General features: G+C 39.8%; 1 protein-coding gene across 14 annotated transcripts in view; it reads left to right on the top strand.

Annotated features, from left to right (window-relative positions):
- TRDN (triadin) overlaps nt 1-26,774 on the top strand; it is a 217,455-nt gene that overhangs the window by 106,480 nt on the left and 84,201 nt on the right. For all 14 annotated transcript variants that reach the window (XM_069851798.1, XM_069851792.1, XM_069851787.1 and 11 more), the window contains 3 exons: nt 4,444-4,479; nt 5,544-5,606; nt 6,428-6,487. In XM_069851798.1, coding sequence (XP_069707899.1) covers nt 4,444-4,479; nt 5,544-5,606; nt 6,428-6,487 — 159 coding nt within the window. The remainder of the gene's footprint in view (nt 1-4,443; nt 4,480-5,543; nt 5,607-6,427; nt 6,488-26,774) is intronic.

Here is a 26,774-nt window from a genome sequence, read left to right as displayed (position 1 = left end):
ATTCAACAGTCATGAAAAAGCCTATAACCACTAAAGGAAGAAAGGAGGAACACTTACATGGGTTGCATGAAGCACTAGGAATTTCAAGCAGGGTATTACTACTATACACTTTGTGCAGGTCTCAAAAATACTGCCATAAGCAATCTTCAGAAATGCCAAATAGTGTTTTGGACTGGGAGTTGAAAACAGTGAAGCAAAATCAGGCTAGAGAGATTGCCTATGACTTCAGGGTGTACTGTATCTCCAACGGCTGGTGTGCCCCATTAGCCTCTCACTTGCTCAATACAATGACAAATTGCTTCGCACTCATCTGATGAAATGAAATGTAGCAGCTTAAACAAAGCTTTGCCAAAAATGTACTTATTTTTGGTCTTTAGGTTAGAGACAGTATGTGAATGCATGTCTGTGCGTGCACGCATACATGTGGGTTTGTGTATGAAAATAAGCAATTTTAAGAACTTTAGACTGATATTACATTTTCAGATTAATACCTAGGTTTCTTTATTCTTTTTTGACTTTTCAGCATTTTGACTGAGACAAGACAGAATTATTTGTCATAGAGATAATAACTGGACCAATAAGGACACACTCCAGAAAGGCTATTTTTTTTTTTTCAAAGATGCAGCTAAGGTCAATTTTTAATTGAAATTTAGATTTAATTTTTAAAGTATGAGTTTTCTGACATCCTAAACCAAACAGAAATAGTTCCTTCCATTTTTTTAGTTTCTCCAAAATATTTGTAACCCTAAAGGGAAGTTATTTTGTAAATATTTTGCTCAGAATCAGAAGTGCAGTTGACATTGACAGTCCCACTTTAAGCAATATGCAAAGGGGAAAGAAACGTCATTAAAAACTTAAAGATAATGAGTACTATCAACATTTTGTAGGATATCCTATTGCAATCAACAGCAACACTTTCATTGAGTTCAGCAGTGAAAAGATATCAGCCATCATTTAAAACAAAAGAACAAGCATAATTGCATCAAAATTAATAAGGAAACACAATTTTAAAACTATCACTTGGGGTTTTTTGGAATAGTTTTTTTTAAAATTATTCTAGTGAGGGCATGCTTGCAGAAAAATGGAATTAAGTTTTATCTGGAATTAAGTTATTGCACTCAGTCAGAATTATTGTTTGTCGGATAAAGCCAAGTTAATGTTTGTTTTTTTATGCTTTGTGTGTAAGTGAGAATACATGTATCTCTGCTGTTCCTCAATTCTGTCAGGTCCAGAATTATCAAGCAAGAAAAGCTGTGTAGTATTTCACAAAACCAGGCAATATCTCTTACAAGTACTTTTCTCCTGAGATTTCCTGACAACAGTTTTAGATAAATGCAGGTAAGCCTTGTGTAAGTACCTGAGCTTTAGAAGGCTTATCTGTACCAAAGTATCTCCAGATTTCTGGCACTCACTCCAGAGAGTTAGAGTTTGTTGCATTCCTCTCCACAAGAAGGTACTGGTGGCTGTATTTTGCTGCTCTTCTTACCTCAGCTTCTCCGAGATGGAATGAGCTGACAAGTCCTTCCAGAGTCAGTATCACTGTAACCACAAGGAGCATGGAGCATCTGGAGCAATATGGATAAGAAAGTCTTAGAGCACCTTCCTCTTCCAGTTCCTGGGCAGTATTCCTATGACACTATGACCAGTAACTCACGCGCAGCACTATATTTAGATTCCACTCAGCACTGGCACAGTAGCAGACTGGTCTTACCAGGCCTGTTTTTAAGTGCTGCATTGTTAGCATGTTTCTGTTATCTCCCCTCCCCCTGTTGCCCAAGAGTTAGTTGATGTCCCATGAGAATAACAAAAAGACATTGTCAAAGATGGCAAAGACAAGTCAGATTGAAACTCCTCTTGCTTGGCTTCTGTCAAATCTTATTTGGGTTTCCACTGGTGTCGTCAGTCCCTCAATGCTTATTGAGAAGTAAGTAATTCCATCTCTGAAGTTTCTCTCCTTTAGGGCTGTTGTCTTTGCTCCAGTCACTTCTCAAAAAAACTTATTCTATCCTCATTCTCGCTTTTTCCCCCAGGAAAAATTTTTTACCTGAATTTCTCATTTAGTGGTCCATAACTGCTTTAATTCACACTTCGCATACTCACTGTTTTCCTCCTTGTACTACATAAAGCTCCACTTCTGCATAAAATCTACAGAAAAAACTTGACAAAATGCAAAGTGTCTTGCTTGTCTTTCTGAATGATTCTGCCATCTTGTACTCTGCCATCTGCATAAATCCCTCTTTCATTCTTGTATGGGCATTGCTGGCTGGTGAGGTCTTCCTGTATACATATCTCTTACAACATGTATGTAAAATGTGGTTCAGGACTAGTTCTCCTTGTCAAAAAATAGCATTGATTACATTACTAAAAAACAGTACCAATAATGACAGATATTTCAATAGTCAATTGCACTTGAATTTCATATTGTAGTCAACCTATGAATTCTATGAATTCAACCCAGAACCATCAAAACCACCATGTGCTTCCTTGTGTAACCCACTGTTTGTGCATATCATTATCCCTCTTTATGCAGATGATCAATAGGTATTTGTAGTCCTGCTACTCTAATGTTCCTAGATAAAAAAAAAAGTACACATGAGTTTCATATTTTACAGTGCAAAAGTCGCACCTAAACTCATATTTAACTTCCTCTTAATTTAACAATATGCATATTTGGAGAAAACCCAATGCATTTACTGCTTCAGAAATGAAAAATTTTACTAGTTTAAATGTACATTTAATATGAAACAACTTAAATGTGAGCTAAATAAATAAGTTTATTCAAGAAATGTAATTGCTTCCTTAATTAACAAATAGCCCTTTCCATAATACACATTTGCCAAGTCCACCCTTCTTATTTACATAAACTGTTTTCAGTAATAGCTGTAAGGGACATCGATGGTGCTAGGTGCAACTGAGATGTGAATGGAAGATTTAGAATTGTTTTTCTCAGACTTTACCAAGACTGCAAATCTTGCACTCTGCAGTGAAAATGGGACATAGGGTCCACAGTCCTTTAATACCTCTATGTGGTCATCCTCTAGAAAATTCATAATGAATATAGATTTCTCTAGTCTCCCTGGACACTCTGAATATTGCTGCATGAGAACTTGTCAGAAGAAAATTGTCAGTGGAAATAATTGGTGGAATGACTTAGCAGTAAAAGCTCTGCAGCTAGGGATATAGTCTCCTTATGCTTTCAATTACTTGCAGTAAAAAATTCTGCTACCTCCAGTACACCCTCCAGACAAAGCTTTGCTTTTCAAACCTCCATGTCTCAGCTTATGACTCTCAAGACACATACGACTCTGAACCTAGCTACGAAACTTGAGCAGATTTCATGTCACTTAGCTGGACCCCAGAGCATGCAAAATATCACAACTTCAAAGGCAGAAGTAGTCTCTGATTAAAGAGAATAATAAAAAAAATAATCTACCTGGAAGAGTGGAGCTATTATGAGTTCACCAGAACTGAGATACTCAGAAAAATGTGGAAATCACAGAAGTACAAATAGCACTTCATTCTCTAGTTACAAGGAGTAAAGGCTAGTGGAAGACGATTAGAGGGAAGTTTTTTTTCTGACAATAACTGTTAGCCTTGATATGTTTAACAGTTTTCATTAAATCAAGCAGAGTAAGCAAACAATTAAACCACATTTTAGAAATCAGAAGAGTTGCATGTGGAAAAGAAACACTTAAAAGTCATAGGCGGCATGGGAAAGCAGAGCTGTGGAATGGCTTGTGTATCATCCGAGGCTGAAAAGTCTTCCTTTTTGAAGAAGCAGCCACAGTCCCTAGCATGAGTGTCTGGAACAGCACATTAAAGGGAGAGAGTCTCCTGGGAACCCTAGAGATAGACAATAACAAGAATAATGAAATGTGCAAATAAATGAAGCTCCAAACAGGCTTGAATCGTATCAGCACTACTCTGCTGCTCTATAAGTGCTTAAGAAACCTGAGTGCCATAAAGTGCGCTCACAACACAAAGTAATGTGAATCTTTAAGTCCAGTACACTCAGGGTTTCAGCAGGGAGAATTAAGCACACAAAACAATAGCAGATACATTCTGTGAAACACATGCAAGGATTTTCTGCTTCATTTTGTCAAGACAATAACAAGGGAAACACATTGAACATATCTCTTCAAAATGACGAAGAACTGGAACGTGTCAAGATGATATTGAACTTTAAATACAATTGTCAGGAAATTAGCAGAGGTATGGTTTGGCAAGACCCTGAATATTGGTAAATACATTGCCTCCATGATAGGCAAAATAAATTTATCTATGAAATCATTATGGACAAATTATGGAATTCATGTACTCTATGAAAATATCTATTTTTTTCTGTCAAATATACACATATTTTGTTTTGGATTAGGAAGCATGCTGTGCAGTGTTTCAAATGATGTTTTTTCTTTCCTTTTTTGTATATATTTTTTCATGCAGAAGAAAAGGCTATTGTGGTATCGAGAGGAGTGAAAAGTAAGTTTCTTCCCTTTTCTTTTATCTTCATGTTAATTTATGCAAGAGATAACAGCATACTGTCTTCCTGGGTCTGCTGGCTTCAGAAAATATTCTATACAGCAAATAATTTTCAAGAAATGAGAAGATTCTTGCTTAAAGGCTTCTGGCCCTGCATTTCTGCCATTTTGTGTAGTAATAAAGATTGGTTTCTTATTCACATTCATAACAATAAAACCTCACAAAACAAAAAAATAGTTCCGGTAACTACACCAACATCCAAAGTAATGCAGCACAAACTGAAGGTAAAAAAATAGGCTTTCTATGGATGAGCAGTGTAAAAAAATAATTTAGATTTCCTAGTCTTGTACTCCTGTATTCTTCCCCATCAAAATGGGGATTCATTACCCAGAGGAAAAATAAGAATTATAGTTTCCTCATTTCCTCTATTGAGTGCTCAGTTTTCTAATTAATAACATTCATGGAATAAGTAATTAAGTTGTTGTAGTCTTTTGTAAAAAAAAAAAAAATAGAAAAAATTATCTTTATTTCTACAGTTGCCCAATTAATTGACAAAATAAAGGCAGAAGTTTGATGCTTTAACTGCAATTCTCTATGAATACAATTTCAAAGGTTCAATTAAAAAAAAAAGTGTTATAAAGATATATTATATATTCAGGCTTCTCATGGCATTCTGAATTTATTGCCAAGTACCACTTCCAAGTTTTGCTGCCATTCAGTCAGGTTTCTAAAAGAAGCAGAGTAGGTATATGGCTCTTGAATCATTACAACAAACTCTAAGTTGCACCATTTAATTGACATAATTTCTTGAATTAATATTTAAATAATTGTCTGGTCTATACACTGGTTCCAATTCAATCCACAGCTGCACATCCACTCTCTGAGTGCTAACTTGTATTTTCTGAGCTACGTACAGAAACCTCTAAGTCAGTGATCAGCGTATCAAACCTAGAACTTCTAGCTTGTCAAGGATACCCATATCAAATATATACATATATACATATGTGTATATCTGTGTATCTATATGTAAAAAGAATCAGATGCGCTTCTGTTTCATTTTTTAGAGAGAAAAGAGGAAAAGAAAAAGATTGATGCAAAGAAGGCTACAAGTGAAACTAAGAAGAAAGGTATGGTTTGTGAATGTTTCTTACTGGTCTCATGCAGCTTTTACTCCAACTGACTCAAATGCTATTGTTTTTTGTTAGATTGATATTACAACTCCGTCTCTGTATTGTACTTCCTTTACTGGCCTAGTCATGATTTGCATGTTAATGCTTCTTTACAACCTGATGTGTTCAGTGTCCAATATTTTATAGACTCTTTTCCTGACAAATAAATAGTTCTGTTTGATGGACATCTATGGACTTGTTAAACAATTTAATGGAGTCTCTGTACATAGGGGTACATAATGCCACTGTCATACACAAAATTCTTGGGAGATACCACTTGGTTCATGGTTTTAATTTTTATATTTTTGAGAGAATCACAACCAAAACTTTCCATGACAAAACTGCAAAGCCTTGATTTCCATCTAAATGACATTTTGGATCATTCATTTCCAGGAAGCATCTAAAATCCACTAAGATCTTGCTTTCATGGAAAAATATTTTTGTAATTCATTATCTATTAATAATGTTATTGGTACTGAAACTTAAGCTAAAAGGTATCACATTCATACACCGATGATTTTCATCTAGCCTTTGATACATTTATAAAGATCCAAATCATCTATAGTTGATAGATACTGTTTAATTTCATTTTTAGCTGTTTGCTCTCTGGCTAGTCAAGTGCACGTATAAGGGAAAACACAAGGGAATAATCTGAACTAAACTTCCAAATAAGCCACATGTTTTTCAGTATGTTCCCATCAGGACTTGGCTAACTGCATATTTGAGTGAATGATTCAGAGTTCTAGCATATCAAATTATCTTCTTTAATTAAATCTTAGAAAAAGAAGGAAAAAAAGAGAAAACTCACAAGACAGCTGTCCCTGAGACAAAAAAAACAGGTAAGAAATTGAAGTCTGTCTTTATCTGCAGTAGATATGTGACTATTTACCATAAGCATTTTCAGATTTTAAGCATTTGAGATAGGGCTGGATATCATTCATTATCACTTAAGAATTCAAGCTGGGTATATATACATTTACAAGTGTATCACATTATATTTATATGTATGTGTGCCATGTGTTTCCATTACATTATAGGTATATTTTACGCATAATTTATAATACATCTATATATGTCTATGTATATATAAATACATATAAACATGTGTGTGTGTGTATATATATATATACATGCAATTTTCAGTTCTGTGAACTTGGGTTTTTTTGCAAAAACATTAGAAACACTGTTTTCCCTTATATACTAAATCAGTCAAGAGCATAAGCAGTTTCAAAGCATCAATGGCATAGTGAGATTGAATGAAGTACATACGTTTTGCATTAATTATTTTTAAAAATTCAGCTAATTTTAAGTAACAAATAGAAACATAAACATATCAAATCACTTAATGAGGTAGAAAATAGATAGTTATCTTTCTGAGGTTTTATCCACACCCAGAAAATATTTTTTTTAATACTTCAAGGATAAAGTTAGTCTTTGTCATGAATGTAATCCATCAGGTTTCATGCTATTAACATAAAAAGATACATTTTTCAATGAAATTAGAAATTCAGATTTAGGTCATGTGTACACTATAATTGTTGTAACTTTTCTTTCTCATGATTTCATTAAAATTATAATTATGTTTAATGCACAAATGCAAACATATCTCCAGTAAGCAACACAGCCTGTGAAGCTGTCTCATTAAAATCAAGTCTCATTAACATCAAGAAGAAAGAAAATGGTCAGTCTAGTGGTTTGGTCATCATTTTAATACTTCCAAACACTGATTCGACTTGCTGCTTTGTCAGACACTTTCTATATAACCTTCTAAAGCCATCAAGTACTCAGATGAACATTTCTGTAGACTAATGTCTAAAGCTACGGACAAAGTTTTAAAATAGAATTGAAAGAGTCAGGGATGTAGTTACTATGTCGTCAATGCAAGCCTTGTGCTCTTTTATCTATTTACTCAAATTTGTTGAATTTTGTCAAAAGCTGGAAGGATATATATCCCATTGTTTGCTAACAATGTGGATTACATATGCAAATTTCAATATGCAACTGGCATCTTTGCCATTGGGTCATATATGATCTACATAAGCTTTGCTATTTAAGTGTTTATGGATGGGGAAAAAAGGTTAATTTATGTTTGGTACAATTTAAAAATACAGATAATGACACAGACTAGCTTGGAGTTCTATCCTGGTAGCCCCATATTTAAATATGCTTCAGCCTTTTGTTGTAGGGAGTGACACACTGAGGAAGTGATGGGGATGAAAGGGAATATTCCAAGTTATGTTGAATATTTAAATGTATAAACTCAGATTTTAAAATAATATAATCTGACAATTCAAATATCTTTTCTAATTTTATTTTGGTTCTAAACTTGTATTTCACTTGAGAATACAGAATTGTAAAAGATTACATTTCATGGCAGAGCTGCAGCATGAAGTTATTAATATGTTCATCTTCACATGAATCCAGTGACTCATCCTACCAATGCTAGAAAGACACCAATTAGTCAAACAGAGACATTCACACATTTCTGTGCCTTTTATTAGCTCCGTAGGTTGCTGTATTTTGAAGGGTTTACTAGTCTTTGTGTAAGAGGGTGATAAACCATAATATATTCCATCTACACATATTGCTGTTATTCCTTATTCAGCTTTCTCTTTGAATGCATGTGTACTTTTAGCTTTGACTGGTAACACCTATTGTTATCTTTAAAAGGTTTTAAGCCTGAAATAATTGCCACATTTGATCAACAGAATACTAGTGCATAGCCTAGTTTTGAAATGAGGCACCTCAAGGTCTGGTAGTATTTACATGTTTTGAGCAGACAAATGAATCTCAGAGTACTTGAATCAGCAGCATAGATAAGCATCCAAAGGCAAGAGTATAGGAACAGTTTCCAGTGTCCTTACTTTTTCCCATTAAAAGCCTAGGCAGAGGCCACTGTATTCACAATAAACCCTTTGCCCTAGTTTTCAAATCCTCACATTACTTCTAGGCACCCCTGATTTTCTTTCTCCTTTTCCTTCCCTTATACTCTGCAGTCCCTGAAACTGAGGTGTGTTTGAGGCATAGTGTCTCTTCACTGCCACCCACACTCATCCCCATGCAAGTAGGCAGCTCCTTCTGCCAGGCGATCACTGCCTGGCACACTGGTTCCACCTCTGCTTCTCATCCTCACATGCATCCTCCCAGAAGACTCCCACCTCTGACATGAAGCCTATTAACCAGTCTTTCCCCACATGGTGGTATCTGCAAACTGTCAGGTGCAAGATAGATAGTATATGTTCCATATCACTAGCTGATAAAAGTATCTCTAAAATAATGCTCTATTCCTCACCACCACTCTTCCTTTAAGAAGGAATGGTTGTGATTGCAAATGCTGATTTTTTTTGCTGATTAATATTTTAGATTAGCCCTTTTGTCCAGGAGACATTTTTATTTCTAGTGTCATCAGGATGGAGATTTTTATTGCTCTCCATTAACTGCATCCTTGTGATGTATTTGTTTATTTGCATGCCAGCTCACTCTTTCTTCATTCCTCTTTTCCTTCATTCCTCTCTCTCTCTCCCCTTATGCTGCCGCAGAGGAGCAAAAGTCATCTAATGTGAAACGTTCTCAGCCTTTAGTACAGAGTGAACTGAATGATTCTTAATTAGCTTTTAAAAATGCGTTGTAGATAAAACCACATTAATCCCCTGACCTTCAGCTCGTACAAAAACATTGTGTTAATTGTCCTGAAAAATAGATAATTCCATTGTTACAAACTAAGAGGTCTTGCTTAAACAAACATAATTGTCAGACACAAGGGTCTGGCACAGTCACACTTCAAAACATTTTACAGAAGTCTCCCCAGCGCTACTCTGGAAAATGAAAGAGCTGTATCTACAAATTCCCGTGAAGGGGCTTGCTGAGCTTTAGCACAGAAAAGCCTTTGACAGGCTCTCCCAAATCTCCCGACAGACAAGACACATTGACTCAGAGGGGTCCACATGCAATTTGACTAAGAAAAGGGACCCTGTCTGTTAAAGCCTTGGTGCTCAGCCATGCATGAAAACTGATATGCAGAGATCCATGTTTTCACAGGTACTTATAGTTTACTTACAGAGTGTTTCCTGATGGTCCCTATCTCAAAGTCTCAATAGTCTGGAGCTTCTCTGTTCCTTCTTCTGTTGGCTTTCCTAAAAATTCATGCTGTTCACATGCAGGCTTTGTCTTTAAGTTTGATTGCTGCAAATTCTTTGTTTTAGTTCTCACAACAAATAACACAGGTAATAAACAGTGTTTCAGTGCTTATAGAGCACTGAAAATATCAGCCTGTGTCATGACACCATTTCCTAACTAAAGAGCTGTTCATCTGTCATTAATGATCTTCCCTTCCTGTTATTGCTACATAATTTCAGCTAATGATGGTAATAAAAATACCCAGCTTTAATGCAGCATTTTTTGATGGTTAGTCTTAGAACCACTTTACAAGGGTAGTCAGTGCCTTTTCCCCCACTTTCCACATGGGGAAATACAGGTATAGATATGTCACCCAGGTCAGTTATCCACAAGTCTTATAATGCATATCTTCTAAATGCTAAACCATCACTAGCTGGGTTAAAGATCCCAAATTTCCATAAGCTTTCATTATTTCCCTAGTGAAAAAAACAGGGACACTAACCAATGTGAATGATGTTTAGGAAGAAAATTTTTTTCCTTAAAAATGTAAGGCCTGATCAGCTGCACAGATGTTCAGAAAACCCTAGACTCTGTTCCTCAGTGAGGAAAGTTTTACGAGTGTCAAACCCACATACCTCCCTGAGTAACTCTGCTTACAGAGATAAAACAAGTCAAGTTATTGATGCGCAGATCCACTCAACACTGATCAAGGAGCAAGATCTGACTTTTATTTTCTTATGTTGGCACATGCATGCTCCCAACAAAGCATCCAAGCCCTTACTATTATAACTCTGGTTTAAATACAGGACCTTGTCTGCAGTTGTTGTACATCCATATTGTACATGGTTGGACTCGATGATCCAGTGAGTCTCTTCCAACCTGGTTATTCTCTGATTCTATGATTCCATGATCCAGTGTTGTAGACACATCTACAATGCATGATACAGTGTCATATGTTTCACACCAGGCAGTGTTAGCAAAGAATGGGAGTGGTGATATCATTTTAGCTACCAAAGTAAATCTTTGCCTCCTGAATAGGAAATGTCTCTGGGGTTTTATTGTTATAAACTCTGAAGTACATTGTAATAACATCACTGTAACAAGCAAACTCACTTTGCAGACATGAAAAAATAAATGAAAAGGTGGTGTCAGAGGCAAAAATTGAAAATGTTACCTTATGACAACCATAGAACCAGGTTAACTAGGTTACTCCTGCTATGCTGTCATCCAGTGATATGCACCTGTGGGAAAGTCTACATTCAATCACACTTTGAGGAGGGACATTACAGTACTAGATAGGCTGAGTACAGTGGAGGTCATCAGGCAAACACAAAGAAGACCTCCCAAGTCCAAGTGATTTTTGCATTAGCTGACCACAGATGCATATTCATCAGCTATACTTTCTTTGTTTTAAAGATCAGTTTTTGCAGCTTGTGAGCAATGATTTCATAGGAAAAGGAAGGAGGAGTCCATTTTATGCATCAACAGTGTGTTCTTTGTTATTAGGCTCTACACAGACAAGAAGACAAATTTCTTTGATAATTTTTAAATTCCTGACCTGAACAACAACAAAAAATCCGTCTAACTTTATTCCTTCCTTGACTTAAGTTAACCTTCCTGTCTTGGTATTAATCCTTCTGTTACAATTGGAGACCAATTAGTGACACCTGGTGGCCAATTATCTTTTTCTTTCATACTATGTCTGGGGGGGATTTAGTTTGATTTCAAATGTGACTTTAAAGGGTTTTGCTGCTTTAATGATGTACCTATTACTTATTTCCTCAAGATCCTTAACCTATTGTTTTCATGGCTAGAAAGATGTTAGAATCTCATGCAAATTCGGTATCATTCTTAGAACAAACATTTTGGAATGACAGTACTTTCAGCACTGCCAGAGAAGTAAAAATAAATTAAAATACAGCTTATGAGAGGTTTATACCACACTTGGCATATCCACTGATCTAAAAGAGTAGATGCACACCGCACTGACTAAAATTCTTTGAATGGATCCATCTGCAAAGGATTGAACACTTTTATCTGGGGTCCAAATCTTCATCTCAGTTTTTTCTGATGAACAAATAAGTGGTGCTTGCATACAGTTTTAGGAAGACATCTCTGTCATGTCTCAAGCAGTGTTTGAAACTCCTCACTCTGCCCTGCGCACTCCCAGAATTATATCTCCGGTTAGGAAATAACTGAAGTGCTGGCAGCTTTCAGCACACAAGCTTGGGCACTGCCGTGTGTCTCATGTTCCCTGATGTGATAGATGTCACCCAATAGATGTTAGCAGATGGGATGGTGGTGGTGGCTTACAGCAGAGCCCCGATGTAAAATCTGCTAGGGACAGTGCTGTATAAAGGCTTTCTCAGTTTGCGCTACTTGTAAGGGCAAAAGGGAGTTGTGAAGCCAGACCGAGAAAACCCAAGGTATTTTGCAAGTGGCTGGCCACACACAGAAAGCAAAAAACATTAGTTCATTAATTTTATCGTGGCTTATTAGACAAAATATGATGGAAATGTAAAAACTGCAGAGGTAAGAAAGTGGGATGCACATAGTTGTGCTGTTGTGCATTTTGGATTGGCCAGGCCTGTTTTCGGAGTGGTTGCTATACCATGTAGAAGGTAGGTGTTCTGAGGGCTACAATCCTTTCTGACTGTTTCTTTGTTCAATTTTTTTAATGAAAAAAACACACTACAGTGGGTTGACTGGGTCAACTAGTTAAACACCCACACAGCTTCTTGCTCACTATGCCTCCACTGATGGGACAAGGGAGAGAACAGAAAGAGCAGAAGTAAGAAAACTCACAGGCTGAGATAAATGGAAAATGTAAAGAGGCAAAAAAACCCAAGTGATGCCATGGCAATTGTCCACCACTTCTCACAAACAGACCAATACCCTGCTTGTCTGGGCAATGGCCACCCTTCCCCATGTTCTTCTCCTACACTCAGTCTTTATTGCTGAGTATAAAATTATATGGTATGGTATATCCCTTTGGCCAATTTGGATTAGATGTCCCAGCTGTATCCTCCGATCTCTTCCCAGCCTAGTGGGGGCAGGCAGAGTTGGAAAAAAGAAAGCCTCGGTGCTGCACAGGCACTGTTCAGCAATAGACAAAACACTAGTGTGTTAATAAAGTTTGAGCCACAAATCCAAAAGACAGTGCTGTACAGACTGCTGTGGAGAAAATTAACTCCATCCCAGCCAGACCCAGTACAAGCACCTATAATTCATGTTTATTTTCAGTGAGATTTAGAGAGATTAGGAGGAGAGACAGATGTAAAAATTAAGAGAAACAATAAACAATGATTTGCCTAGTAAGGAATGCAGACAAAATTAATGTATAAAAGGAACAATTAAAGGACCACTCTGTGTTATGATTTGAAAGCAACTTAAGCAACTTTAGGATCAAATCATATTAAACCATACACACAAAAAAAAGAGAGCAAGATTTGGACCTTAGTACTGCGTGATTTTTCTCTAGGGTCTTACTTACCAATGTTCTCTTAACAGCTTTCACTGTCAGATTGTTTATCCACTTGTACATCTCTGCAGGGGCCATGGTTTGGCTTGCTCTGTAGTTGCACAACCCTTAGCAAGGATCCTGTCTCTGGCCTCATCTTAACTGTATCATTGTATGAATCCATGCCCATACGCTAAACTCTATAGAAGACTTGTAGTTTTCCCAGCTGGCTGACTGGAGCTTCATATTTCATCTCCTGTAATGCAAGCTGATTCATTTCTGACTAATAACTTGCTCATGACACCATTATGCATGTCAGGCCCATCCTGACTTTTAGTTTCCTACTCCTCCTCTCCTTTATCCTGTTCATTACTCACCTGCTGTTTCCTGACATTTTTGAATTAGTAAAGGCTTCTGCCTTCAGACACAACCTATGCACCCAGCCCTCAACAGTGGTTGTATTTAGCAGCCCACAAAAATGCTGGATTAGTATTCCTGCAAAATTACCAACAGGTGATATTATTCACTCCTTTCTCTCTGACACAGACAGGGTTTAGCGGCATCCCTCAACTCTGCCAACAATGTGGGGCTTTATACCTCAAAATCTCAGAAAGTGGAGATGGAAAAAACCTACTAGATCTTCCAATCCTTCCCTTTGGCAATGCAGAATAATTTCTTGCAGACTAATTTCTTACATAATATCTTTAAGTGCTTTAGCCAGTTTAGTTTTAAATGTCTGAAGTAACTATAGGCCTTCATCAATTCCCATAGAAAATTATTCTACAACCTAACAGATCTCACAGTTAAGAATTATTTCATTCCAGTCTGCCTAAATTTTCCCTTGCTTAATTTTATCTCATTACTCAGAGTTATATTCTCTTGTGACACCCAAATGTAGTCTTTCTAACCTCAGGGTCCAATTCCCTACTGCCTCATGTGTTATATTGCCACTTACATTTACATCTAGAAAGTAGTTTTAAAACTGACAAGGTGAATGGCAAGTTGAGGTTGATATTTTTTCATACAGCCATGGAATTATAAACCTTGCAACAGGGGATACAGACCATGGCCACATATCACATGTGTACAGGGCACTGGAGAGACTGGAACTTGCATGTCAATACAGTATAAGAATTGGACAAAGAACAAAAAAAAAAACACAAGTCACTCAAGTCATTTACAAATTAAGGATGTTATCCACAGAGAGTAATAAAGTAATCCATTCATTGCATCAGAAAAAGATTACTTTGTCATTATGGATGCTAAGTATCTTTACAGAAAAAAAAAACCCAACAAACAAAAAGCCAAAAAACCAACCCACTATGGCTACTATAGCTGCCTTTAATCTAATAGGAAGAGTTTAACAAGAATGAATGACTTGGAGCTGAAGCTAACTGAATCCAGACTGAAAATGAGGTGCATGTTCCTAACACTAAGAGTGATAAACTACTACAGCATAGGATGGATATTGCTTTCCCTGATGTCTACAGATGATTATTTACCTAGTGGAAGATATACATCAGCTGAAAAGGCTCCCGATACGAATATAGGAGTCTCTGACAACAAAGTGTCAGACTAGATAACCTGATTGTGCATTCTAGCCTTGGACATTATGCAGTTATATCCTCAGAGATACACAAGGTATGCTAGAAGAGAATGAAATGGACAGTCAGTGCAGGAATGCAGCTGGAGACAATTGTCATGCAGGCTCATTGGAAAAATGGAAATTCCTTTCTACATTATTTTTATAAGCTTTTGTAAGCTGAACGCATAACTGGTAGTCATCCTATAAGTATTCAGTCTTCCATGGGAAAAGAGACCCTGGCTGACTGATATTTCAAGGAATCATCAAGAGAGATATATGGTTATTTAGCAAAATTCAAACTGTATCTCTCCAAAGAGATAAAAGAAAAGAATGAAAACAGGGTCACAGTGAGGGACAAGGCAAAAAATTTAGCAGAGCAGAGACGCAAACACAGCAGAAAAGCGATTCCCCTGGTCTCCATGTGACTAGCTGTTTAGGGAGTCTGCTCCTGAAACAAGACAAAAGGCAGCTCAAATATGTCCTACACTGAAAGTTTCAAAGCACTCAGCAGACTTTAAATTCTACATCCCATCAGCAGTAGTGGTTGATAACAACATTTCAAAGGTACTTAGGTGCCTAAAAATGTAGCATGGTACCTGGTAGCACTTAGAAGAACGTCAAAGTAGGCCAGGTACAAAACTCTCACTGATTTTCTGTGAGAACCAAGATCCTAAACACCTCTACCACTTTTGAAAAATACAGAGACTAAGTCCACAGTGGTGTTTCTGAAGATGTTGTCCCTTATTCCCTGTTGAAAAAGTTCTTCAGCTGGACATGGTAACATTATTCATAGCAAGACCAAACACTTATGCCCTCCCAGGACATGGTGAGGGTTCAGTGTTCAAGAGCTAGAAATGAGGTGAAATGCAAAGAGGTAGAGAATTAGAAATAAGTTTTTCCTGCCTCCACCTCATCTCTCCCTCACCTTTCAGTAACAACTGGCTCAACATTAAGACTGGCTTTTCATTGTAATAGATGGTGCAACTCTGGGGTGGATGACTGATCTACTTTTTCATTTAGTATGAAATAGGCTTTAGAAGAAGCTCTTTCCCTTCCCACCCTTGCCTACCTCCACGAGTTGCACAAAAGGAAGAAAAGCTCTAGAAGAGAAGAAGGTCTGATTCACTGTCTGAAGCCCCTGCTCTGTCCATGAAATGTTAGAAGTAGATGAATAAGCTTTAAGCAGCTTTCAGTGGCCCCTTTGCTAGCTACTGTGAGTTGAGTGCTTACCAGGCTATGCTGACTAATACGCAGCCAAGACCCGCGTCATTTTCTTCTTTGTCTTTAACCACACAAAGCAGGGAATGATGTGAGAAAGGCAAATGGTGAATGATGGTGGTGAGATCTGGTTGGCAAAGTAAACTAGAAATACCAACACTTTAATACAGAAAAAATGGAGGAGGCTTGGACTTGTGCTACAAGCTCACTTTTGTGATGAGATGGCGACCAAGTCTTCCTATCGCAAAGAAGAGGACTTGCTTTAATGCCTTGTCATTTTTTTTTCTGACACTGCTTTGTCAATCTTATAAAGAAATTCTTGTGGTAATATGATCCTAGAAATAATCAAGCTTGAAGGTGAAACTTACTCAAACTAAAGACCACACAGGTAACCAAATAATCAGTTTACCTCTGAATATTCAGATATGTTAGATGAAGTGCCTGTGCCATGCAAGCAGCTGGGTGGCATAGCTTTAATTAAATAATCTAATTTATTGCATCAACCATGTTTATGTTGGTCTGGGGATTAATTATTGTAATGTTTATTTTTCCAGTCACATGCAAAAATAACAGGATTAGAATATGCCTATGCCTCAGATAATGCAAAGTTAATCTTTTAAATGAAAGAAAACTGTTCTATGCCCTCAAAATGAGATGTACATATGAGTCAGCAGGCTTGATATTTAGGATAGCTATTCTATGTGAAACATACATGCACAGATACATCAGACAGGTTGAAATGACATACCAATGGAGTGCTATCTCTTTTCTGCTGTCACTCAGTGGACAAGTTTAAAACCCACAATATAGATCCATAAAGCAGTAAGAATCTTCAGAGGCTGAGACCAGAATGATTTTCTTTCTTTTTCTTTGCCTTACACTTCAAAAAAAACCAAAAATCCCTTGCCCTTGAAATGAAGTTTGAAAATCTTTTACTGAGTTTTTAATGAACATATTTATCATAAAGAGTTTCAGGTCACTTGTTTGAAAGTATACTTCAGTATACTTTGCATGCCTTTTCCCTAGATAAGTTAAAAGTGTAGAGGTATTCCTGACTTATAATAGAGGATCCTTTACATTTCACTCTCAGTTACAACTGTTTAAACTTTCAATAAATATTCCCAAAGATCATGATTGTATTCTTGATCTTGAGCCAATTTCGTGGCTTTGCTATATGTAAGTCTGAGAAACTAATTCAGACGAAGTATTATTGAATAATTAGGACAATAGAATGGGCAGATGTTCTTAAGTAGAAGAGCCATATGTAGCAGTAGTTATAAGTGCATTGATTTTTTAGCTGGATTGCAGAAGGTTCATCACGAGGTTGCTTTTGCATAGATTTTGCCTCACTTAAGGGAGTATACTTAGTGTGTCATGTACAAAAAGGAACTGAGGGACATTACATTATTCAAGATCTCCCTTTTCATAGAGTGAGAATGTTGACTGCATCTTTGTTCAGAAGTATGAAACATATCTTCACCCTCGTGATAATATAGAATCATAGAATAATAGAATAACCAGGTTGGAAGAGACCCACCGGATCATCGAGTCCAACCATTCCTATCAAACACTAAACCATGCCCCTTAGCACCTCGTCCACCCATGCCTTAAACACCTCCCCGGGCAGCCTGTTCCAGTGCCCAATGACCCTTTCCATGAAGAATTTTTTCCTAATGTCCAGCCTAAATCTCCCCTGGCAGAGCTTGAGGCCATTCCCTCTTGTCCTGCCCCTTGTCACTTGGGAGAAGAGGCCAGCACTCTCCTCTCTACAACCTCCTTTCAGGTAGTTGTAGAGAGCAATGAGGTCTCCCCTCAGCCTCCTCTTCTCCAGGCTAAACAACCCCAGCTCTCTCAGCCGCTCCTCGTAAGACTTGTTCTCCAGCCCCTTCACCAGCTTTGTTGCTCTTCTCTGGACTCGCTCAAGAGCCTCAACATCCTTCTTGTGGTGAGGGGCCCAGAACTGAACTCAGGATTCGAGGAACAGTCTCACCAGTGCCGAGTACAGAGGGAGAATAACCTCCCTGAACCTGCTGGTCACACCATTTCTGATCCAAGCCAAGATGCCATTGGCCTTCTTGGCCACCTGGGCACACTGCTGGCTCATGTTCAGTCGCTGTCAACCAACACCCCCAGGTCCCTCTCCTCCAGGCAGCTTTCTAGACAGACTTCTCCTAGTCTGTAGCACTGCACAGGGTTGTTGTGCCCCAAGTGCAGGACCCGGCATTTGGCCTTGTTAAACCGCATGCCATTGGACTCAGCCCAGTGGTCCAGCCTGTTCAGATCCCTTTGCAGAGCCTCCCGACCCTCCAGCAGATCGACACTTCCACCCAGCTTAGTGTCGTCCGCAAACTTGCTAAGGGTGCACTCGATGCCTTCATCCAGGTCATTGATAAAGACATTGAACAGGGCTGGACCCAGCATTGAGCCCTGGGGAACCCCACTTGTCACTGGCCTCCAGCTGGATTTCCCACCATTTACCACCACTCTCTGGGCCCGGCCATCCAATCAGTTTTCCACCCAGCAGAGTGTGCGCCTGTCCAGGCCAGAGGCTGACAGTTTCTCAAGCAGAATGCTGTGAGAAACTGTGTCAAAGGCTTTACTGAAGTCCAGGAAGACCACATCCACAGCCTTTCCCTCATCCAGCAGCTGAGTCACTTTGTCATAGAAGGCAATCAGGTTAGTTTGGCAAGACCTGCCTTTTGTGAACGTGTGTTGACTGGGCCTGATCACCCGGTTCTCTTGCATGTGCTTCATGATAGCACTCAAGATCACCTGTTGCATGACTTTTCCCAGCACTGAGGTCAGACTGACAGGTCTGTAGTTCCCTGGATCCTCCCTGTGACCCTTCTTGTAGATGGGCACAACATCAGCCAGCCTCCAGTCCAGTGGGACTTCCCCAGTCTTCCAGGACTGTTGGAAGATGGTGGAAAGGGGTTTGGCCGTCACATCCGCCAGCTCCTTCAATACACTTGGATGAATCCCATCCGGCCCCATAGACTTGTAGGTGTCTAGTCAGGCTAGCAAGGTTCTGACCACCTCCTCTTGGATCATGGGAGCCTGATTCTGCTCCTCTAGCTCCTGGGTTTGTACACAGATGGAACAACTTTCTTTACAATTAAAGACTGAGGCAAAGAAGGCATTAAGTACCTCAGCCTTTTCCTCATCCCCTATCACTGTTGTTCCTTCTGCGTCCAATAGGGACTGTATGGTCTCCCTAGTCCTGCTTTTATTATTTATATATTTGTAGAAAGATTTTTTGTTATCTTTCACAGACTTTGCCAATCTGATTTCTAGTTGAGCCTTAGCCCTTCTGATTTTTTCACTACACAATCTCACTTCCCTCCTGTAGTCCACCCAAGAGGCCTGTCCCCTCTTCCAGAGCCCATAAACATATCTCTTCTTCTTGATATCACTCAAGATCTCTCTATTCAACCAAGCTGGCTTTCTCCCCTGCCGGCTTTTTTTCCAGAGCATGGGGATGGCTTTCTCCTGAGCTGCTAGGATTTCCTTTTTGAAGAGCTCCCAGCCCTTATGGGCTCCCTTGCCCTTAAGTACTGTCTCCCATGAGACTTTGCCAACCAGCCCTCTGAAGACTTCAAAGTCTGCCCTCTGGAAATTTAATGCTACTGTCCTACTAACCACCCTTTTCACTCCACCTAAAACAGAAAACCCTATCATCTCATGATCACTTTGTCCTAGGCGTCCACCTACTGCCACATCCCCCACAAGGCCTTCTCTGTTCACAAACAGCAGGTCCTGGAGGGCACCCTCCCTTGTTGGTTCATTCACCAGCTGTGCAAGGAAGTTGTCTTCCACGCACTCCAGCAACCTCCTACACTGCTTCCTTTCTGCTCTATTGTACTTCCAGCAGATATCAGGAAGATTGAAGTCTCCCACAAGAATGAGAGGCATTGATCTAGAGATTAACCCCAGCTGTTTATAGAAGAGCTCATCAGCTGCTTCTCCTTGGCTGGGTGGTCTGTAACAGACTCCCATCACAAAATCTACCTTCTGGTGGGCTCCTCTGATTTTAACCCACAGGCACTCAATCTCCTCATCGCCACAATCCATCTCAATGGCGTCCAAGTCCTCCCTTACCAAGAGGGCTACCCCGCCTCCTCTCCTACCCTTCCTGTCCCGCCTGAAGAGTTTGTACCCCACCATAGCTGTACTCCAGTTATATGAGTCATCCCACCACGTTTCTGTGATGGCAACGACATCATAGGCTCCTTGCCCTACGACAGTTTCCAGCTCTTCCTTCCTATTCCCCATGCTGCGTGCATTGGTGTAAATGCACTTCAGCTGAGCTGCCGAGCCTTCAGCCCTCTTAGAGGGAACAGAGTTCATTCCCAATTGCCTGGTAACTGGAGTAGCTAGCTCCAGAGTGCCCATATCTCCCTTAGCACCCCGAGGTGTGTTCTCCCCCACTTTCTGTGTGGTGAGGTACTGGTGGTCCTCACCAGCACACCCTCTCCCAATCACCATTGCCTCACCTCCAGGCTCATTCCTGTCTAGCCTGGGCTCAACCCCCTCACCCTTCACATCTGGTTTAAAGCTCAATTTATGAGCTTTAGGGCTTTAGCCCATTTTAGCCATTTTAGGGCTAAAGCCCTAAAGCTCATAAAGCTTTTTAAACCCTAAAAAGGCCTTTAGCCCCCCCTAGGAGACACACATGTCCCATCCTTAGCGACAAAGCCTGGGGATGCGTGAGCCACCCCATGATCAAATAACCCAAAACCCCTCTCCTCACACCAGGCTCAGAGCCAGGCATTAATTGAATTCTTCTTCCTGACTTCCAGCTCCTCTCAATTTAGCCTTGGGATGGAGCAGAATACTATTTGTGCCCCAGAGCCCTCCATCATTTTCCCAATGGCCCTGAAGTCATTCTTGATGGTTTTGGTCTTTTTGTTTACTAGACCACCGTTACCAGTTTGGACTACTATCAGAGGATAGTAGTCTGTCTCGTGGACCAGGGAAGGATGTTTTCTAGCTACCTCCTTCACTAATGCCCCCAGTAAGCAGCAGACCTCTCTGTGGAGCAGGTCCAGTCTGCAAATGGGTCCCTCCGTTCCTTTTAGGAGGGAGTCCCCTGTGACAATCACCCTCCTCTTCTTCTTAATGGAGGATGTTTTTATCTTTTTCTGAGGATGGTGCAGCCTAGGGAAGGATTCTAGGGTATGGGAGCCATCATGCTCATCCTCAGGGTTGGATTCCGCCTGCAGCACCTGGTACTTGTTCACCAGGGGGAACTGGGGTTTTGGTGTCTGGGTGAGGGGAGCAGGTTTCCTTCACCTGGCAGGAACTTGCTGCCATTCCCCATCTCTTGTTCCCCCAACCTTGCAGTTTGCAGGTGGATGGTGTTTGGACACACCAGCTCCAGCAGCCTGCTGAGTTAGTGAGAGGGCACTACTCCACTGGTCTATCTCCCTCTCACACTCCCTGATGGTCCTCAGCCTCTTCACCTCCTCCACCATGTGAAGGAGTTCCCCCACTCAAGCGCAGCTTTCACAAGTGGAGCCAGTAACAGAGGCACGAGCCGGTGTGGGAGTGGGGCACTGCCTGCAGCCCAGGGTCTTGGGGAGCTGCCTGCACCCACTGTGGCTCTGGCTGAGTGGCAGCATCCACCCTGCCTGCTGCAGCACATGGAGCAGCTTTAATCTTCTGCCAGGTGGCCACCATGGTCTTCGGTGTCTTCTGTCTAGTCTCTAGGTCCTCTCTGCACCCTGCCTTGACACCTCTTTGCCCCACACCTCTTTGTGATGCTCCCAGGGGCACTGTTTAAATCTCCCGCGGTGGCCGCCGGGACCGCCCCCTCCCGTCAGGCACCGCGGGACCAGCCTGTGGGGCTGTCAGGACCCACGCCCCCGCCTGGGTTTTTCTGGGATTTTCCCGGCTCAGGGAAGCTCCCACCGCCTCAAAAAGTCCACCCCACCACAGAACTCACCGTCCTGCTGCCGGGGGCTGCTGAAGAAACGTATCTACAGATACCATCTGTACATCCATCTATCCAACAGAAAGGAATTAATTGGAATGTGTTGAAAAGTTCAGAATGAGATATTGTAAGAACACATAGCATATGTACACTTACCAAAGCCTATTCTGACTATAAAAAAAATATTATATTGGATCATTTAAAAAATATTGATGCGGAGCTTTCTTAAGAAAAATGTGGAGAGTACTTCCCTGACGTTGTAAAAAGGTGAAAAATGCTGCAGAATATTTTCAGTTGTTATAGTATTTACATTAATTCAAATGGTGGATTATTCCAGAAAAAGATCTGATTCAAAAATTTTAGGAATTAATGTTATTTCCTGCATATGTTATGCAAAAATATTACTTTCTCCCTAAATGACTGCGGCCTGTGTAATTAACTGCATTTATAGCTTCCTGTGTGTGAATGACTGTGATCCCACATCGTGCTCCAGAGTTCTGCTTTTTTAGACAACTCCTGATGAAATCAGAAGGCAGTAGAACGTGTTTCCAGTTGCTCTGCAGTAAGAGAAACTTAATCTATTTTAGCAATATCAAAGTCAAAAGGAGAAATCATTAATTAGTGGAACCATGAATCACTAGTACAGTTGAAATTAGCTATTCACAAAGTGCAGACTGTTTCTTACAAGTGTAGCTGAATCACCTGTTTGCTTGAATCCCTCTCTGCTTGGTTTATTTTTTACTCTGTTGAGCGAACTTCTTTAATGATCTTGGTATATCTGAGGTAGCATTTAGTATTTCAGCCGTGTGCATTGCCACCTCACTTTTTGGAAAGTTTTTTGATCTTCAGGCTATTACCAGCCTCTGATGCTGTGCTGCTGTGGGCTAGCAGGCACTCAGTGGCTGTGCAGAATATTGAGCTCCTTTGTAAATGGTGATGGACACAGTCATGTGAGGAGATAATAGACTGGGGAAGCAATGCACGTGAGGGCTGATGATCCAAAGGGACTCAGAGGCACCAAAATATTAAGAAATTATCAAAAAGCCTGCTACTGTGAATGGGAGGAAAAAGAGACCGTAGTGAGGAGAGAGGGCATCCTCCACAGATAGCAGAAGGGTGGGCTTGAATATTTTTCCTGCTTCAAAATTTTAGAGTACTGTTACCAATTTTCTATTGTAATCAACAACAGAAGAACGTTGGCCAACTAGGTTTTCATAGTCCTAAACTCTTCAAACTCCTTTGTGTCCCATGTTGGATATCAGTTTATTTTGAGAATTGTTTCCTATAGTCCAGTCTCATGTTGCTTGAGGAAACTTAATTTTACCTTCCAAGAGCTCTACTTCCTTTTGTTTTCAGCCAGCAATTTTGTCATCTGCAGTTTCCCCTCACTTCATGTCCTAGGGACTGGAGAGTTTGAACACAAAATGAATGATTCAGGGCTTACTGGCCTCTCCCAGTAAATATCCCTGGTGTACCTAAGTTATTGTCAAAGGAAGTTAGTTAAACTCTGGTCAGAGAGTTTATTGCTGTCACTGAATGGGTGAGGGAACAGTTCTGAAACGGCTGTGGTGCAATGTCTTGCTTTTCCTTGCACACTTCAATCTCACCAGTGCAGTGAGAAGACTTTCTTACGCCCACTAAGTAACGATATTTTGGAAAGGAAAGATTTTTTGTCAATAGTTGTCACAGAGCATATGGCAATATCATGTCCAGCAACTAAGAGAACAAAAGCAAACACAGTTTTCCAGGTGGGAAATCAGTATTTCTAAACAGAACTTTTATGCCAATGCAAAATTTTAGAATTTTAGAGTTTTAGGAAAGTATGTCAAAAATTTAATCTTACATTAGTATAAGCAGTTTTGATAGACTCTCCTAGGTTTTAAGCCCCCTGGAAAGAAAAAAAATTGTTATAATTCCCTGTAATAAGAAATTTTAAAATCCTAATTGTCAAATGGAGACATTACAGTAGAAAGGCACTCGGATAAAAAGTCCCTATATTTGAGCATTTGTTATTTCACAAGTTACTGAAATCAAAATAAAAAATAAAAAAGCTTTGAGATGTGGTAATATGACAATTACTTCAATATTGTCATAGAGTTAGTGTAAAATTACCAAAAATTATGTGAAAAACAACCCTATGCAGTGCTACAGACTAGGAGAAGTCTGTCTAGAAAGCTGCCTGGAGGAGAGGGACCTGGGTGTGTTGGTTGACAACCGACTGAATATGAGCCAGCAGTGTGCCCAGGTGGCCAAGAAGGCCAATGGCAGCTTGGCTTGGACCAGAAACGGTGTGACCAGCAGGTCCAGGGAGGTTATCCTCCCTCTGTACTCGGCACTGGTGAGACTGTTCCTCGAATACTGTGTTCAGTTCTGGGCCCCTCACCACAAGAACGATGTTGAGGCTCTGGAGAGAGTCCAGACAAGGGCAACAAAGCTGGTGAAAGGGCTGGAGAACAGGCCTTATGAGGAGCAACTGAGAGAGCTGGGGTTGTTTAGCCTGGAGAAGAGGAGGCTGAGGGGTGACCTCATTGCTCTCTACAACTACCTGAAAGGACGTTGTAGAGAGGAGGGTGCTGGCCTCTTCTCCCAAGTGACAGGGGACAGGACAAGAGGGAATGGCCTCAAGCTCCGCCAGGGGAGGTTTAGGCTAGACGTTAGGAAAAAATTCTTTACAGAAAGGGTCATTGGGCACTGGCAGAGGCTGCCCAGGGAGGTGGTTGAGTCACCTTCCCTGGAGGTGTTTAAGGCACGGGTGGATGAGGTGCTGAGGGAACGGTTGGACTCGATGATCCGGTGGGTCTCTTCCAACCTGGTTATTCTGTGATTCTGTGATTCTGTGAATCAAAAAACAAGTAATAAGTTCTTAAAAAAAGAGTTAAACACTCTTCACCATGTTGGAATACTAGTTGAAATCAATACAGTTTTGTGAAAATAAGTTTTAATAACTCCAAGAAGAAGAGAAAAGAAATGCCAGACCACAGTATGTTTTGATAGGATGTTTGAAAATACTACTTTAATTAGTGTATGTTCAATAGCAGTTCTTTCTTCGTAATGATCAGCTATCTGGGGTGTCCTGCTCTTTTAACACATTAACTGCAAATCTTACTACTTAATAAACTGGTTTTAAATTCTGGTATGTCTGCTGACTTGGGAGCAGATTGCATTGAGACTGGTCTCTAGGTGACTTTAAGTTTTTCATTCATGTGATGGAAATTATCAGCCATCAGATGTCATCTGCTGTAATTTTTATTTCCACTCATGTAAACTCTTTATCTGCAAAGGGAGTTTAGCTGTTGTGCTTGTAAGGTGCATTGTCTTAAAAGCTCTATATATCTGAATGAGAGATATCTAGGAAGGAAAAGCACAAAGGAGCCTTTCAAGAGAGTATAATCTAAGACCCACTTATTTCACAGAATTTCATTTCATATAAAAAAGTTTTAGTTTGAGTGGTGCTGCTGAAGATCTGCTGTCCTGTATTATAAACCCATTGCTAAAAAAAAGGTGTACTGTGAACCCCAGGTCTAGAAATCACTTTAGAACAATGTTTGAAATATTCTGGCTTGTAATTTTGTTTAAACTCAAAACAACCACACTGTACTAGAGCACTGGGGCATCCTTGTCTAATGGCTTGTTACCAAACTCCTGGGGACTCACTGGCATGAAAGGCATTATATAAGCTTGAGGGATTTTTTTTTTTTTTTGCCCCATATGTAGTTTAGATGTCTTTTGCAGCTACTGTGTACTGCTAGTTTACTTCAAAAGAATGCTGATCAAGGCCTGAGGAAAAGATCAAGCTATGTGCTAAAAAGAGGCAAAAGAATAAAGTACCATTTTGCTGTTTCATTGAGATACATCTGTGCTGACTGCCAGATGTTCATTCCTAGTTTGAATTCAAAATTGATCCTTTTAGCCTGTGCAGATAAGAACAAAGTCAGATAATGTTTGCTTAAATATTTGCCATTTTTTAATAAAATAATAAAAAAGTGTTATCATACTTTAATCTTTTTCAAGAGCCAGTAAAAGTAAGGCCTGATAACTCACCTGGGAAGAGAGGTATTTGTACAACTGTGCTTACTTTTTGAGAATGCAACCCAGAATACAATGGTCTTCAAATATCTCCTGAGAATAACAGTAAATGGAAAAGGATGCTTCGCAGTCCTCAGCTGATGAATCATTCTCTTAGCTATGGTGCTTAGCCTTTAAAGACTGTTACAGTTGCTTTCAAAAAAAGCCTGTGGCTGGGGTTGTGAGAGGTATTAAAAAACTTCGGGTACAAACAGTATTTGGGTGGTCTACACAAACACTTTAAGAAGACCAGAATATCAAATATGTCCTCAGCAACTTCTGAAAAACTGACTGCTTCAGTTTGGGCACCAAATTACCATAAGTATCGGATGTTGAAGTCTTATCTTCAATAGTATGTCTAAGGGGGTTTTATTGCCTTATATCATTGTAGAAATGAGGTTTTTCTTGAAAATAAAATGCATTTGTTGGATATCAAAAAATTCTATTGTAAATACCAAGGAGAGCAGCCACAGTGCCTTTGACCATATTCCTGATCAAGGCTGCTAGAGCACCCAGAGTGATGTTCCTGTGTTAATGGGTCCTAATATGTTACATGGCTCTCAGGAACTGTGATCACCAGTGACACATTCTGCACTTGCCTTCTGTATTTCCAACCTTCAAATATAAAGTTTTAAAGATAAAATAGCCTAAAAGCTCTGGCAATTGTAGGCTGATGATAAAGATATCCTTTGGCTATTATTCATATGTTGCCTAACACTAGTGTTTGAAAAAAAGTCGGGTTTTTTCTGG

The sequence above is a fragment of the Phaenicophaeus curvirostris genome, chromosome 2, assembly GCF_032191515.1.
Source record: "Phaenicophaeus curvirostris isolate KB17595 chromosome 2, BPBGC_Pcur_1.0, whole genome shotgun sequence".
Lineage (NCBI taxonomy): Eukaryota > Metazoa > Chordata > Aves > Cuculiformes > Cuculidae > Phaenicophaeus > Phaenicophaeus curvirostris.
Note: the sequence above shows the minus strand (reverse complement) of the source record. Positions and strands in the feature narration are given on the sequence as shown.